At 33.6% G+C, this 18,041-nt stretch overlaps 1 protein-coding gene across 1 annotated transcript in view; it reads right to left on the bottom strand.

The window, feature by feature from the left end:
• LOC101277958 (protein piccolo) overlaps positions 1–18,041 on the bottom strand; it is a 232,628-nt gene that overhangs the window by 45,681 nt on the left and 168,906 nt on the right. Inside the window, exons 17-19 of the mRNA XM_049714695.1 lie at positions 17,925–17,996; positions 16,192–16,372; positions 14,392–14,586 (exon numbers count right to left, since the gene is read on the bottom strand). Coding sequence (XP_049570652.1) covers positions 14,392–14,586; positions 16,192–16,372; positions 17,925–17,996 — 448 coding nt within the window. The remainder of the gene's footprint in view (positions 1–14,391; positions 14,587–16,191; positions 16,373–17,924; positions 17,997–18,041) is intronic.

The raw sequence follows: 18,041 nt of genomic DNA, 5'->3' as shown, positions 1-18,041 counted from the left end.
ACTGATTGTAAACAAGGAAAAGCTATCATACCTTTTGATTGTCATTATATAATACAACCTACTAGATTGTTAACAATTTTTAGTATGATATTGAATGTAAAAATTTAATTTCATCAACTGGAAAATCTCAATATACCATTTTCAAAGACAAACCTTAATTAATAGACATTAATTTTAAAATCAATTTATCTTTACTAATTTAAAACTTTTTTTTATCCCAGAGAAATCTCACAATATATCAAAATATCCACATTATAGAAATGATGTCTTCTTATTTACATATCAAAATATCCAATCTTTCTTTTGCAAACTTTGATTTTACCTGATGCAATTTCTAGTTCTATTCCTCTTCTGGGAAATTTGAGAAATGTGAACAGAATGTAAAACAATATAATAATAGAAAAGGATCAAGGATAGAAATAAATTTAAGGAAAGCCAGTTTTGTCATACTGCCTAGGTGAATAGAAATTTCATTTGGAAAACCTGTGCAAGTGTCGTCAATATTTTAAATGCAATATTTTAAACGCAAACAAGTCACAGTTTATAAGAAATATTACAAGAAAGAAAACTAAATATAGGGCATATATACATATTTCAGAATAACTCTAAGTCTGCCTTAACATCTTTGCAAAACAAAATTACACGTAATGTTGAATCTAAAGAAATTTTGGGCGGTTAGGTGAATAATTCAAATGAGTCTAGATATTAGGCATTATCTCAAAACATCTGGTGCATGACTGAATTTTTTTAGACTTAACCTGGTATGTAAGCGTAGAGATAGATAGCCTGACAGTTAGTTTCTGAAAATGACTTAAACTAAAATGCAAAGTGGATCTTCCCTGTACAGGGCTATATATACATAGCATAAAATGAGACTAAAAATACAGAAATGGTGAGGTTTTGATAAGCTGGTGCTAAGAGTCCAAAAATTTTAAAAGTTCTTTTTCAGTTACTTGAAACAACACGTCTATTTGCTGATTTCGTTTAATTGAATCAGCCCCCACATAAGAAACCATCAACTCAATTAAACTGAACTAAATCTGTATTACTGCAAACTTCTTAATGAATAAAGTGCTTTTAGGATTTAATATTGGAGGCCAGGTCGTATGCAATTTCAAGACATCTCACGATTTCAGTCAAATTCTTTAGTTTGCCTCTCGAAGTCCTTTATCGTCTACTTCTTTCCATATATACCTCCCATAATTTTCCTTTGTATACCCTTCACTGAAGCCCATTCAGACCACTCACTCTGAATCCCTATAGTTCGGCTTTTTTTCTCCTGAGCTCTAGCCAAGCCTCTTCTTACCAGTTTTGTTATACCCTCCTCTGACCCTGTCACTTTCTCATATCTAAATTATACTCATCCAGAAAGGCTCAGCTCAGATAGAACCTGCTTCATACATTTTCCTCATCTTTACAATCAGAAGTGAACTTCTATACCTAGACTCTCATAGCACATAATTTTTGTCTTTTATGGCAACTGTCACTTTGTATCTTTAATTGTAGTTGTTACATTCATGTGGTTATTGGAAACAGAACCTACCTATGTTAGCTCCATGGTAGCATTCTTAAAAGCTTACTCCTGGGACTATGCTTAAGCAATATTTAATAAATTGACAGTAAAATTATAATAATGATAACATATTAATAATTCTTTCCTTTAACCAAACAACTTAAAACATCTGAGTGATTTAGTAGATTTTTCATTTTTAATCCAGTTCTGTTGATACAAATCAAAAAAATCTCATCAAAGATACCACAATATAGTTTTTTAACCCCACTTTCTTTGTCAATGAAATTTTGGGTAACCTATTTTTGGCAGCTTTTAAAATCAGAGATTCAACTTTAATCTGTCATACTGTATATAAAAATGTGATCACTCAACCAGATGTTCTGTTATCCCAATTCCCTCAAAACTGGCTTGACTGAAATATTTAATAATACATGAAACATGGGAGAGCATAGGCTTGTGAATTTAAAAAATTCATATCAGACCATGAATATTACATATATATTTCTAAATTGAAGTGACAAAATAATTTGTATGGTAACATTCCATGGGAGGCACTAGATGGTGCTAATACAGACACTAGTACTTAGGCTGATTGCACCTCTTGGTATACAGACAGATGGTGAGCTCCAGTTTATATTTCAGTGTAACGTCTCTCTTTCTATGTTCTTGTAGAAAATATTATTTTAAAACATTAAAACTAAATATGACTTTCCATAATTTTATGATTTCAAAATTAACAATTTAAAAATATTCTACCTGCTTTTTCCAAATCTTGAAATCAGAATTTCAGAAATCCTGTATTATGTACCTGTGTATTACATATGGAAATATTTATTTTACATTAGAATTGAGATTTATTTAATAATGAAAAACATTTTTGGAGCCATTTTCTTAAAGAGTTACATTTTGGGGGGCCTACCTTCTTTTTGAATTTTTATTTGTACTATTAAGTACCAACCAGAAAAAAGAATGTATCATATAAATATGAGATGGAAGACGTCCACTCCTACAAAGAGGGTCCCTATATGCTAGAAGAATAAATACTAGCGTGTTGAATAATTTTGTGACTCAGTTATTGAGGGGGCATTTCAGGTAAACGAATTTTATTTTCAGTGAGGCAATTCAATCTGTTTTAAATTATTCTTTGACCTCTTCATTTTCTGCGGCTGCTAGGTGGTTAGAAAACATTTTGTTTTATTACTCCTCTGTGGCTAACCTTAATTAAACCTGGTAGTGTCTCTTTGACTGAACATCTGTCTTCAATTAGTTTGCTCTGTTGATTTTTCCCCTCTACTATATATACATACTTAAAAAAATGCAGAACTATCACTGTGCCTACCACACGATGGCAGCACCATGAGCAAAGTCTCGGATCAGAATTGTAGATGATTTTATAATTGTGGAATCATGGAAATTAAAAGCTGGTAAGGACTCTAAAGATAACCTGTTCCAGAACCATCATCTTGCTTATAGAAAAACTAAGCCCTGGAAAGTTTTAAGTGACTTGTTCCAGGTCACAAATCAAAACTGAAAAGTGCTCATCCACTTTTCTATCATATTGAATTGTCTCAAATTAAGAGAGGTTACCTACCTTAGAATTCAGTGCCTGGAATGTATGAAGCCTCACTTCCATTGGTTTTATATCTTTGGTCTCGCTCAAAGGTATTTCCAAATATTTCAGGAGTAATTTATTATGTAGGTAACCTGTAATTTCCCAAATTACTTGGTTGATGCAGTATTAGTATTATCTTCATAGATACAATGTATAGGATTTTAGGATCAACTGCTTGAAATTAAGAGAAAACAATCAATAATTCTTTTGTTTATTCCAATAGTATAATGATGGAACTGAAATAACTACCTGGCTATTTTAGAAATTATATACTTACAGCATGCTTTTTTTTTTGGTTCTTTAGCTGGTTTAACTTTAATTTAGCTGGTATTAACTTTAGTGACCTTTTCTACTTTATCTCCTTTACCTTTCACTCTCTATTTATCTATCTACCTTTTATTACTGCTGTTGTTTTAGTTGTTATATTTACTAAAGAGACTTTGCAGTTTTATCTCATTTGTTGATTGCATTTGGATGTAGCCCTGAAAAATGTCAACTTTTAATTTCCTCTGTTACCAGCACTGTTGGTAGTTTTCCCCTTGAATTACGTGCAATAACATTTTTAGGTTTTCTACTATCATCCAGGGGTATTAAGAAGGGGTGTTGCATCTTACAAGGACTTTAGAAATTTAATATACTTTTTTCTGAATTTACTTCAGTATATTCATTATCCAATTTGGAAAAATTTAAAAGAAGACACTAGAAAAATGGCATAGGTAGCTTCAATACAACTATTTGTAGGAATGTTCACATACCTCCAAATTACAAGTTTTCACAAATAAAAGTATTTAAAATAGACAACTCTGATTTCTACAATATATCAGTCATTTGTAAACCCCTAGGTGGGGTCAGTGAAAGGAAGGATGTCACTGAAATACTTTTTAAATGAAAAATTATTGGTGATTATATTACCTCTCTCCCAGGGTCGCTGAGGATGAAATTAACACTAACACTTGGCTTGGTCACTCAGAAAAAATAATTATATATATCAGAAAGTTACAACAAACTTATAAAAAATCAAAACATGTCCCTCAAGATATTCCATATTATTCACATAGTAGCTTCTTTCAGAGAGGGAGAGGAAGATGTGATGCCTCTATTTTCTATGTCGTGGGAAAGGTGGTAAAGCTTTAAATCATGTTCGCACTCTTCCCTCTCCATCCACACTGGCCTTACAACTGACTTTTTCAAGACATTTTAATAATCAGTTCAATCTTTTTTGATCTAATGCATCACTATTTTGCAGGTGTCTCCCATTCACTCCCTAGCTTTATGGATAATAGGATCAATGATCACTTTAGGGAACAAAAGTAAGAGCATATAACTTCAATACAACATGTGTTTGAAATGAGAGTAAAGTTAGCTTAATAACATGGTAGAGAAGGTTTTTTTCTTACATAAATACAATATGTGATGGCTCACTGTACTATAGTTCTTGCATTTATGCTATAATGTTGCCTTTTAGGTGTGTCTTCCTTTCTAAAGGTGTTTTTGGTTCAGAACTTATTTTGGAAGAAGACACTTAAAATAAATACAGTTTAAGTGGGGACCAAAATTTCAGAGTAAATAATGGAGTTTGATTAAGACATCACAAAGATAGTAAATTCATTTTATCTTTAATAAGTTTAGTTTATAATTCTAGCTACGTCCAAATAAATAGAATGAACAAAGAGTTTATCAAGGACCAAGTTTTGGTTTTGTGCTAAAAAAATGCTAACACAATTAAGATCTTTACCTTTAAATAACACAGGAAAAATCTTTACCTTTAAAATATTAAGAGTAAGGAGAAATATATTTGACAGAAAAAAATCTTCAAGATCTACATCAATTTTTCAAGGGCAACTCAATTTTTCCATATTTATTTCATTCTCCTTTGAAACTGAAATATTCTCTCTCAGTTTGCTTGCAAAACAAGTGGTCCTGTTTGAGTGAAAGTAATTATAAAAATAGTTTTGAAAAATGTTCTTATATAATCCTGAAATTGATCACCTAGATCATGAATACTAAGATAACAAGGATGTTACCTTTAAACGGAATCCAAATAATTTGATTTATACAAAAATCTTGCCCAAAGGAGACATTTCCAGTGTAAACAAATACAAATTTATAATAGCATACTGATTTACATGGCTAATGCTACAACAAACACTGAGTATTATTTTTCATATCATTCAAATGTAGTCAGTGGCCATAAAGTAAAGAGGAATTTGGACAATTATTTGGTAAACACCTGTCCAGTCCCATGGAATACAACATCTCTAATTAATTTCATTAATATTCCTACCTTCTCCAAATAGATCATTTTCAAACACTTTCTCTCCTCCTATACTTGGTTATATCCCAGTGAACTGTAAAGATTACGAGAGATAACCAGACCAGAACAAATAACAAAATAATTCTATTTTCAGATATTTCTAAACATGATGGTGTCTGTGTATATAAACTTAAGTCAATGACTAACTGCAATGTTCTACTTCAATTTCAGTTGAAGATAGACAAAAGTCATGCTTTTGTCAGTCTTCAAATTTTTCCCACATATCTTTAATCCATTATTTGATAAATATTACTAGGATGGGATATTTATGGGGACAGTGATTTTTGTCTATTGTGTCCACTGCAGAATCACTAACACTTTGAAGAGTTTCTGAAACATACTATTCATTAAAAAAACTGTGTGTATGAATGTGAATAAATGATGAGCAACTAATAGGGGTAATTCAGATAATATTTTCTGTAAATGATAAATATTTTCAGAATTCCCTTTTTAGCTTTAATTATTTAAAAACACAATAAATTGTATGTTTGAAATTAAGGATCAAGGATTAAGTAAGAGGTAAGAAGCTTAACATTTCCTCAAATTTGAATCAAAGTGATGATCTTCAGTGTTTCTATTGTTATTTATGCCAACAATGAATTTGCAAAGTATAGGACCACTAATATAGATAATACAATAGAAGATTAAAGAAACAAATAATTTATAAATGTTTTTCCAATAAATTTTATCATCAAAATAAGGACACAAATAAAATGTATTCTACCTTTATAATACTCCCTTTCATTCTACCTTAGGCTAGGAACAACTTGATTAAAGTTGACAGACAACTTACCAGTCAAACTGCAAATGTAAATAATGAAAATGGGCATATAATCATAACTTAATCTAAATCATGCCCAATAAAATATTTAAAATAAGAATATAAAATGAAAAATCATTTGTCAATCTTAAGTTATAAATTAACATTAAATAAGAAAAGAAAGTAGGGGTTCCAAAATGCAATACAAGATAGAAAAGGCATAGAAAATTTAGAGGCAAATATAATTATATCTTGTAAGAAATTTCTAATTATCCAACATCATTGACTATTGATAAAATTATGATTGTACCCAGGTATAGATCAGTGGCTCTTAAATATTTTGGTCTCAAGACCCCTTTTCCAGTCTTAAATATTGTTGAATTTCTTAAAGAACTTCGCTTTATGTGAAATATATCTATCAATATTTATCATATTCAAAATTAAGAAAAATTTAACATAAGCAGTTGACAAATACATATTCCATTAGCCATCAGAGCAATGATGTCATGACATCTCATGGAAATGTAGGAAAAGTCCACTGCACACTAAGGAAGGAATGAGAGTAAAAAAGGCAAATAACATCTTAAGAGTTTTAAGAATTTTTTGACCTTGTAGAGTCCTGAAAAGGTCTCTGGGACACCTAGGGATCAATGGACACACTTTGAGAATCACTGGTCTACATCTACAGTGATGAAAATGAAGTATGAACTGTGAAAATGAAAAAAAAAAAAAAGAAACAATTAGCATCAACCTTTTTTGACAATCATCTTAAACCAGTATATACATGACAATCATTCTATGGTGTCTTTTATTTTTTATTTTCTGCACTAAAAAAATCAAGTTCTAACGCCTTACTTGAAAAGATTTATTATTATTATCGTCACCCTTTGAATTTCTCTAAGCTTCTTCAGAATTTGTTTCACCCAGAACTTCACAACTCTAGAATTATAAGGTCTGAGTTAAATATTATATGTATCATAAAAATTTGCTTGTCTGTTCTATTTTTGCCTAAAAACCCACAAAAAAACTATATTACACAGAAATCCAGAGTAAATAATGAAATTTGGCAGGCAAAAAACAATGCAAATTCTTCCCAAAACGGCTTTTCTCTACATTGTCTCTTCAATTTTCTTGTACATTAATAGTTGGATGGAGCCAAAGTAGTTATTTACTTTAAAAATGTCAGTAGCAATAAGAATGCTTTACAAGAAACTAAAAGTATATAATAGAAAGTATAAATATATCCATATAGAAAGAAATTTGAATTGTGTAGTATAAAAATTACATTTTCTCTCTCTCTAGATTCCGACCTCATTTTACCTAAAGAGTCAGATAAAAATATAATGTGACCAGTATGTATAACTGAATCACTTTGCTGTATACCAGAAACTAACACAACATTGTAAATCTACTTCAAAAATTTTTTTAAATAAAAATAAAAGCTATAAGATCTCTGAAAAAAAATAATGTGATCTATAGAACTTAAAATAATGTGGTTTTTAGTTTCAAATGTCTTAATGAGGAAAAGTAGATTTTGCTTCTGTGTTCTTTTAAGAATAAAGTAGAAGTAGAAATTTTATTCCATTTTGTTTCTTATGTTTAGAAATAGGGACCTACCTCCTGACATTTTCTCTAATTTTTTTTTTTTTTTTTGGCTGCACTTTGAGGCTTGTGGGATCTTAGCTTCCCAACCAGGGATTGAACCCGGGCCCCTGGCAGTTGAGAGTGTGGAGTCATAACCACTGGACCACCAGGGAATTCCTAACTCCTGATTTTCATCAAACATTTTCTTCTTAAAAACTTATCTGTTCTTGTTTGATCTGTATTATTAATATTTTGATTAGTTTCTGTTCAAATGATCATTTAATTAATTTTATCTTCCAGTATTTTAAAACACATTGAGGTATAAAGCTATGGTTCTATCTACATTATTTCTCTTTATACATCTGAAAACCGTAATACCCCAATCAAAATATTGCGGAAATGTTTTCATTTGAAATCCGAAAGTTTTTTTTGTCACCTCAATGATTAAAATATATATTTACAGACTCAACAAAGTAATAAAATAAAAAGGCTATTTTTCACGGTCTGACTCATTATACATAAAGATTCCTTTCATCCTATCCCATCCCCATATGTCCCCCTCCCTCCCAAAGGTTATCTTGCACAACAGAGAATGGGTGAAATATCATGATTTTACATAATGTAGTACATTTGGATGAAAAGTGGGGAAAAAAATCAAGTAATTCATGGATAGATACTGGAATTAGGCAATGTTGTTAAGCTTTAGCTATTAAGCTTTAGCTATTAAGCTTTAGCTATTAAATTAGCTATTATTAAGCTTTAGCTTAAGCTATTAGCTTTTGGCATTCTTCCGCCTCTCCCCAGGTGGCACTTCACTCAGTTCCAGGATCCTTCCTACCCAGACGATAACGTTCCCAGCCCCAAGCTCAGACTGTACCCTCTGTCCATGGTCCCGCAGTGTCCCCATCAGCCTTCTCATCTTCCATGCTTCTCATTTCTTTCCTCCATCAGCATTTACTTGCCTGTCTCATTTGCTCTGGGTCCTGCTCTCTGCTGGTAATTTGGTAAATTAACTTTTTAAAAATAAATTTGTTTAAACCTAAAATACAATAATTTGCAATCAAAAAATAAGTTTAACTTTGTTAAAGACATGTCATAAATAGCATTTAAGGCACTTTGACATGTGAAAAATTAGGCCTTTCTCTTCTCGGATCATGTTATTAATAGTCCCGCTCAATCATATAGGCCTCTGGTTAGATCACGTGACAAAGGCACACTGCAGTACGAACCAGTAATTCCTTACGTGGATGGCTTGACACACTCATGGCTACTACTAGAAAAGAACAAAAGTATCCATTGATGATACGTCAGTGAATTCACCTTTGGGAGGGAAGGTGCACAAACAAGAGACAGTGTCATATGTTCAGAGCTATATATTTACTGTCTGTGCGTCTGCATGTGCAGCAGAGGTATTTCTGGCAATGAATATTAAATGACTATAGAAAGATTTGAAAATGCATAACCAATCTAAGAAAATATGGAAACTCTTAAAAACCCAGAACTTTAGAAGAACACTTTGATTTTCAGAGACGACAAAGAAATACAACCCTTGCCCCCAGAGAAATAGGCAGAAAACTTTGAAAGCTGAAATCCAATTTGATGCTCTCAGATTTCTGCTGGCTATTTGCTGTGTTCACATCATTACAGTTTGTTTTCTTTCTATTTTAAACCATGCAAAGTTTCCTTTTTAAAGCTTTGCTGCCTTTCTTTTCTTTGCACAAACACATTGAAATGAGGAATGTTAAGTCTGTTTTTATTAACCTCTTACACGCATTCCAGAAGACTTCACCTCCAAATGATCTCATTCTGATTTCTTTCCCTTTTGAACCCTCTCCTTTCCAGAAACAGAGAACGCCAAATTCCTTCTGATCAAAAGTGGCCATCTGCTTCCGGTCAGAAGAGAATGGACCACTGATCAACTACTGCCTTTGTAACCAACACTTCTCTCCACTCCCAGTGCCCGCCCTGTTTCCCAACCCAGCCACCCATACCACTTGCCCAAGACAGCAGCTCTCACAGAGAGATGGCTTAGTCAGAGTTCACCACAGCAATATGGATAGGAAACTCTTCTTTGACAGGTGCCGCAAAGAAGCCTTACGGAAAGTGGAGTTTCCAGCAGCGGTCTGTGGAAGTAGCTTCAGGACCTTCTCCTACAATTTGGCCACAACAAGGGACCTTCAGTCATAGTTCCTCACACAACTCAGTCAATGATTCATCTTCTTACTAACCTCTCCAAGCTCTCATCTTACTGCCCAGGGTGGAGGGATACTTCTATCTATCCTGTATGAGTGTTTCTAAACTTAAAGCTTACCTGAAATCTCAGATCAAACAAAAACAGCTCAGGAATTTAAAAATGCCCTTTATATATATATATATATATAATATATATATATATATATATAATGTAATATATTCCATAGCAACTAAATTAATTTTCAAGGTTGTAAAAATACTTCAATTTGTTTTAGTTTGGGTATGGTTTTAAAAAACAACCTATTTTGAAACTCTTTTCCCTGGTTGGCGTTACCTTCTAAAACAGCCGGGCCTATGTTCCACCAACCCAACTGGCTTGGAAAAAAACATTTCCAGGGATTTCTAAATACAAATGGAGAGTTGTTTAGGTATCGGGATGATCTGGCATAATCTGTCTAAATCCTGTCCTTCAGGTTTCCTAGCATGCAACTAAACCCTGGAGGGAGAGAAAAAGTTCCTCCTTTCTTACTCCATAATTCTTACCTGACCCATATTTTCTGCTACTTCAAGCAGAAACCCGCTGAAAAGCTCACCAAAAAAAAAAAAAAAAAAAAAAAAAAAAAAAAATATATATATATATATATATATATATATGAAAAGCTCTTTAGGGACAATTTCGTCACCCTTGATAGCAATGACTGCAGATGTACACACCGCCTCCTCTACAGAGCCTGCTTACTGCTGCACTCGGCTTGTGCAGTGGGAAGGTTTTACTTCCCTGATTTGTGGCAGTTTAATTATCAGCCTTCAGAAAAGAGGATCAAGTAGGTAGACCAAGTCTAAATTGTATTCCGCCATAATTTCTAGCAACCTCTAATCATTTGTAAGGACTGGAGTGTAAATAGCAAATAAGTAAATGACAATTGTTTTTAGTGAAATCAGGAGGGTTTGATTTCAAAGGTGCCAATGTATTTAAAAAGCAAAGGCTTATTAGGTGCGGTCATAAACAAGGGTTAGATTGCCGATTCTGACAATTTCCAGGTATGTGTTCTTCACCAGTCATGCTGCCACACGCACACCCCGACTCTCTGATGGCTCACTCAGAAAACAGAAATGAAAATATCTGCAACGAATCCCTCACCCACTAGGTGTGACAAAATGAGAAAATGGGTGATGAAACACTTTGCACAATGTGAAGAACTATTCTAAATGTATGAGAATATCCATTAGAGCATTATTCAAAGAAAGGGAGTTAAATGCATTTTGCTGCAAATTTTAAGACCCACATCTAGGAAAACTAGGACAAACTATCATAGGAATACTTAAATCATGATAATTAAAAATAGAGTGAAATAAGAGAAGCATTTGACTACTGTGACATTTACAATTATTAAATATTTGCGGTAAGAAAATGAAGGAAGCAATCAACTGAACTTATTTGATGGAAAAAAAGGTGAGAGGTGAAATTTTAAGTACTCTTGGACAGTACTAGTAAGGCCAACTAGAAAAGGGAAACTGCTTTGGTGATAGTCTATAAACTGGGCTGAGTAAATGCATATTCACAATTATCTTAATATTTAAGCTGTTTCCTTAATTGCCTGCTAATTCAAGGAACATCACAGTGGTTTGGCCTTTGTACTGCCACATACATCCTCCATTGCTCCTAAATGTCTGATTAGTTGGGACAAAAGCATATTAAATTTTAAAAATTTCTGAGAATACAGAGAAATGCAATAGGAAAGTACAAGTCTTAATTTTAGTTTGTGGAAAGTACAGAATCATAGAATCAAGTGTTTTACGGCTGGAAGGGACTTAAGGGGGCAAACACTGCTATTGTTTTTTTTTATCCTTTCTTTGATATATGTTTTTGAATTAAAATTAAATTTAAATTTGAAGTACAATGAAGATAATTTTATAATCACCCTGGTTTGATCCCTGTCACTGGCAGTGAGTGGCATTCTTTCTTGGGGAAAATTCCACAAATTGTTGGTGTCAAGTTAGGGACAGATATTAACTTGCTTTCCTTCCTAACAAAGCCATGGATCAAGTCTAGGTGCCTGTCTGGAGCAAGACTCATTGGATTTGTCTTCCTTTATCCAGAAAGCTGAGAAGATTGTGAAGTAGATCAGACGTGCAAGAAAGGAAGAGTGGAAGCATTGCCTAGAGTAGCCCAAACCCATTATTTATTTACATGTTTATGTAAGCTCTGGTACTTTTATTTGGTAATAACTCCCCATCTATCTTATGTTTCCGACATGAAACTTTGTCCTGCAACTCAATATTCTATCATTATAGCTTGCACTAGCAACGAAGCAGTAACTTTAAATTCTCTATTGCAAGGAATCAAATGAGAAAGCAAAAACTGACACACTCATTTTAAGCTGCATCATATAACAATGGCTCAGAACCCAGTGGTTTATGAATGAAATAAAGATACTTTATTTATTACACAGGCACTTGGATATTCACATGCCCAACACATCTGATACACTTGAAAACTATGGAAACATGAGTGGAAAAAATGTGTTCGTAGGATCAAGAAAGAACTTTCACCATGTAAAGGTGAATGAGTGCATTAACAATTTTTTCCTTTACTTTCCTCTAAGATTTCCAAAATCCACTGAATTTTTTAAAAAAGTTACACTTGAAATAATATTCAACAAAAACTGATCTACATTCCAACTGGTATGCTAACTCGAATTGTGAGCAGTTTAAACTTTTATCACAGTGCAACATATTTATAGTCATGCTTGAACAGATTATGTTAGTAGCATGCGTTCCATTCTGCAATATGAATACTATTAATCTATTTCCCAACAAAAGTCAAAAGATGCCCAGTGCATAGAAAAATACAAATCACTATAGTCAATATATTATGGGACTCATCTTGGGACTTACACAGTGATGATGAAGTCCTGAAATGCCATGCCCACAAAAGCACATTAAAAAGTGGATAAACATACTTTATCAGACAATCTCTAAAAATTAAAAGATGAGGGCTTTAAATTTGGGGGATGTTCTTGCTGTGTGCTTTGAATAGCGCCTTTCTGCTCACCTCCTTCTGGCTTGACTGGTCCATCAGACATCACCTTCCTGAGGGCTAGCTGGCTTTGGTCTTGGTTGCCATTAGCTGGTGGAGGCAGATTATCAGACTGAGTTCTTTGAATGGGGAGGACTCCTGCTATGCTGTGTCTGTGCTGCTTCCTGGCATGATTAGACTGACCGCTTTTATGTGCTGCTGTGGTAGTGTGGGTGAAATGGAAACCCAGAGTATGTATCCTCAGATGGAACCAGCTTGAATGTTATTCATGCAAACAGAAGTAATCTTTTGCTCTATCGAAGGAAGTTGTGTTTTCAAATGCCAAAATGACACCACATGCACAGCACTAAAGGGGGTTAAAACTGGCTGTTTCTTTGGAAATGATGACTTTGGGAGATGGGGAGAACATTCATCTATCTCCGTTGTTTGCCTGATGCCTCTTGGAAGTAACAGTGCCCCTACATTTTTAAAGTGTCTGTACTCACTAAGTTCTTATATAATTCTATCAATTGAAATTACAGCAGTTAAGATGGGTGAATTGTTACGCTTTAATTGATATCTTGGCTTCCAAATGATTTCCAGTGGTTAGAAAGAAGAATAACCCTATAAATTCTCTTGTATCATATACAAAGTGTGATCCAACAGAATGGATCCCACTGTGCTCCTTAATGAGGTAACATGGCCTCATCGAATATGCTTAGACATATATTAATACTAGTTTTTTGAGAATATAGGAAACATTATTTTCTTTACAGATTTTTTTTTCTCCAAAAGACTACAAAGTTTCTCACGTGGAAAGCCTCATTATTTCACATGCATAATTCATTAAAAATTTTAAGCGTAAAATGTTTTTTCCATTTCCCCTAGGTTCTAGAACTTGACTGTTGGTTACATGACTCTTCTGCCTAAAATTTTTTAGTGTTTTTCAGAGGTGAGACTCTCATTGCTAATCTGCTCAAAATGCTTATGTGTGTGCCTTTTTTTGGTGTAATGCCTGGAAAACTGGCAGCCACTTGTGCTTATAATTCCTGTATTCTAAAGGATATTTAAGTGCACACAAAAAGGACACACAACATAGTTTTGCCTGCACACATCACAGACACAGCTACCAAATACTATGAGCCAGGTTGGATGGATGGTGGAGACAAAGGAGAAACAGCCAGTTTTATTTCGTTCTATGTAAAGTAAAACAAAAAAGAACTAAATGAGAGAGAGCGTATTTATGTATCGATACTGTTCCTACACAGACAAAGGGACAGAGAACAGAGGGAGCAGGGAAAGCACAAAACAAAGCAAATGGGGAAGGACAGCAGGAAAGAAAGGCAACAGATGAACATTAAGCTGCCATGCTGAGGAATTTATTTGCGTCTTTTACTTGGTTGAAGGCGGAGTTGTTGCACGGCGGCTTCGGCAGCGGCTATAGCAGCCCCTGCATCTTCCAAGTGGGTCTGAGTGACGCTGGTTTTGCTTTGACTGCGAGATGGTCCATGAGAGCGGAGATGGCCTTCGGATGAGGATTTCGAGCTACCGGGACTACTATGGGATTTCTCAATGGTGGGAACCTGCATGTCTGGTTACAAAAGGGTAAAACATGAGTTAAATTTGCTCCAGCGTTCCTCCTGTCAAGCTGGGTCTCACATAATTTGAAACCGTCTAAGATTTAAGTTAACTCTGTTTCTTTTTTGGCGCGTTTATGCAACTGCTCACCATACAGCGAGGTGGTTCAACATTTGGGAGACAATTTTTGGGAGGAAAGGCAAGAGGATGATAATCTTGAGAAGAGAGGTTTGAGAAGAGGAATAAATACATTCTAAGTAGTCTCATATAAATGAATATATTAACTTACAGTTTCACCAAGCAACTCTGCTAATTCTAGTAGGGACCAGGTAAGAAACAATAGGCTGACATTGCCGCAGGAGGCGTTTTAAGTAAAATTCCTGGAGGAAGGTGTGCGAGTCACTGGGATACATGGAAGTGGGGACTGTATTATATCATCATCTCAGGTGATTTTAGAGAATGTATATATAAGATCACACATTTACTGTGGTAGTCATAGAGAGACAGGTCTTTATACCAATCATCTTCCAGAATGTTAATTAGTGCAGAGCTGATCTGGCTAAGTGGAATCCAGAAATGATCTATACAACTCATAAGTAATCTACAGAACTTATTGTAGTCAGTTGTTTATTGTATTAACTCAGTGGCCTCCTGGACACGACCTCAGTTTTTCATCTCCTAGAACACTTGCATTTCCAATCCAAATTGCAAAGAACCACTTTTCAATTTGCTGTACTTCCTGAGAAGAGGCGAAAAGGAAGGAATACTCAGATCCAATATAAAAATTTTTATTTAATATTTATAAATAGCTCAGCATATCCTGGAAAGATACTACATGGTTCTCTCATACAGGCAGTTAACTCATTTTATGATGAAGATTACTGTTGTGTTGTAGGATAACTGGTTAATGAACCTCCCAAAGGAAAAGCTCATTCCAATGGGAAAGCTGTGCATATTGCCAAACCCAATGTATGACGCTGCAATTAAAAAATAATAATAGTAGTTTAAAAAAATCATAGAATTAGTTTGAATGCACCACTTAGGAAAGGTTTAAGTAATTTTCAGCATACCAATTGTTTTGATGACATGAGGAAAATGTTTTTGACATAATTAAAAAGCAGAATGCAAAACTGTTTATGTCCATATATTACATATATGATTTATGAGTAAGAATATACATATGAAAAGATAGGGATTTAAACAGAAGAAACATGCATAAATGGTAATGATGATTATGTCTAGTCAATGAACTGTTGAGGATTTTTATGTTTTCTTTATGAAATACCCCAACGTATTTTATAAAGTCATATTAACCTAGATTTTGAGAGCTGAAAAAGACCCAATAGCTCATATAACCCAACCTCCTCTATTTTATAGGTTGAAAAACAGAGAACCAGAGGGGTGAAGATCACAAAGGCATCAACCTAATTAAGGGCTGATCTGAGACTAAAGCCCCTTTCTCCTGATTCCACATCCACTACTCTTTGCATGATATTATATTAAATATTTCCCAATATAATACCTTTCAAAAGATATTAAATATACAGGCACTCATATTCAAGAATATACTGAGTGAATAAAAAGACAAAAGCTTTTTTCTACTTGAAATATCTCCTACCCTTGGATGGGTCAGGGAAGATACCATGGCTTCTGCTTTTGATGACAGACGGCTTTGGGGACTGCTGGCTGCTTTGACTGGAATGGGACTTGCCATGATCAATGCTTTCAGTCTGTTCTTTGAGAGGATACCACCTAGGCGTGTTATCGAGGTGAGATGTGCTAGATAAATCAATCAATACCTGGAAAAAAGTGCAATAAGTGAATAAAATGTATGGATTAAGCTGTAATTCGTTTGTTGTTTTTTTTCTGTGATCTGAAACTTATTCAAGGACATAAGTCAAAGGATATAGTATAACCTTTAGGATGATGAGGTCTTCCTCATTTTTCTTCACCCATGATACTTAGTATGTCTTGTGCATACCAGATGCTGTATAAACGTTTGGTTAACTTGAACTGTATGACATCTCTGACTATTAATTAAATTATTTGGAGATGATGCAAAAAGGTAGAGTCACAAGTCAATCTCTTTATGAAATAAAGTCTTCTTTTGTTAAATGGACACATGATATTCTTAAACTGGGCTAGTGTTTTTTTGCAGATTGTTTGATTTTAGTTACAAGAGGGACAAAATGAAAAAGAATGGCTAATTTTCAATTACTAACTTATTCCCTCTATTTTAAAACATACTTTAGTTCACATTTGAAACAGAGATATTACCCACAGTTTACAATAAGAAAGTGCTGTGTCATGGTTTAATTGGCAACATTTTTTCTTAGTGGTACATAAACAATGGTGCATTTTACAGTAGTTGGCATCTTATATTTGAGCAGATATTAAAAAATAAAACCACACAATGGATATATGCTTTAGGTTCATGTGAACAATAAATTATAAGGACATCAATAAATCAGCTTTTTGAAATAGGACAATAAATCAGATATAACCGTACTCTAGAGTAGTCCTAAGACCAAGATTAGTCCAAGTGGCTATACCACATGGAGCCTGTAGGTGAAGTTCAAATGATCTAGTTTTGATGGGAAAAAGGTACAGAGTGTAGGAGCCAAACAAGACATCATGTCACCTAGACTACTCAACTGTCTTCTATTGTCTCTATCAAAAGGATATTGTATTTTCTAGGTGTTATATATTTTTGGAGATTTTTTTAACATTAATTCATAACTTCTGCTTTAAGCAAAGATCACTAAACAAAATATGTATTTTTGGAATATGATAGATGAAAAATATCACAGAATCTGACCATCCTGCCACATTTCATAATTAGGTTACATTCCTTGTGAATTTATAAAAATTGTTTTTACTGTTTTCTCCTACTTCTAGTTTTGCTTCTTAAAATATTTTGAGATGTTTTGTGGGACACTTAAATGAAGTATGTAAAATGTCACATCAAGTCATTCATACGTGCAATGAGGAATAGCAATTAAATAAACTGAAAATGCATTTGAAAAAAATCCAGCTCATTTTATAATACAATAAATTTATCTCCAATCTTTTACATAATCATTTGGATTCACAGCATGATTATATAACTTTCTATCAAAACAATTAATATTTCATCTTGCAAATTAATTAGAAAGTACATCAAGTGGTAAAGTGAAAATTATTTCTCCAGTTGCTATTCATCTATTCAGAGTCATTTGTAAATAAATTCTATCCACCAAAGAATTTTATCCAGAAATAGTTATCTTATACACTTAAGAAATATGCTTTCCATAAAGATTTAATTGATGGTTTATAATGAAGCAAATAAAAAAAAGGAAACCATAGGCTCACCTCACCAAGAAAATCATTGGAAGAAAATCTATCATAATCCCAGACTGTCACCTCCAGTGTTTTCTTCTTGAGCTACAGTTCAAATCAAAATGTCATTAACCTCATTTCTCATCATAA

This window comes from Orcinus orca, chromosome 9 (genome assembly GCF_937001465.1).
Source record: "Orcinus orca chromosome 9, mOrcOrc1.1, whole genome shotgun sequence".
NCBI lineage: Eukaryota > Metazoa > Chordata > Mammalia > Artiodactyla > Delphinidae > Orcinus > Orcinus orca.
This window is presented reverse-complemented; position numbering and strand designations above follow the sequence as displayed.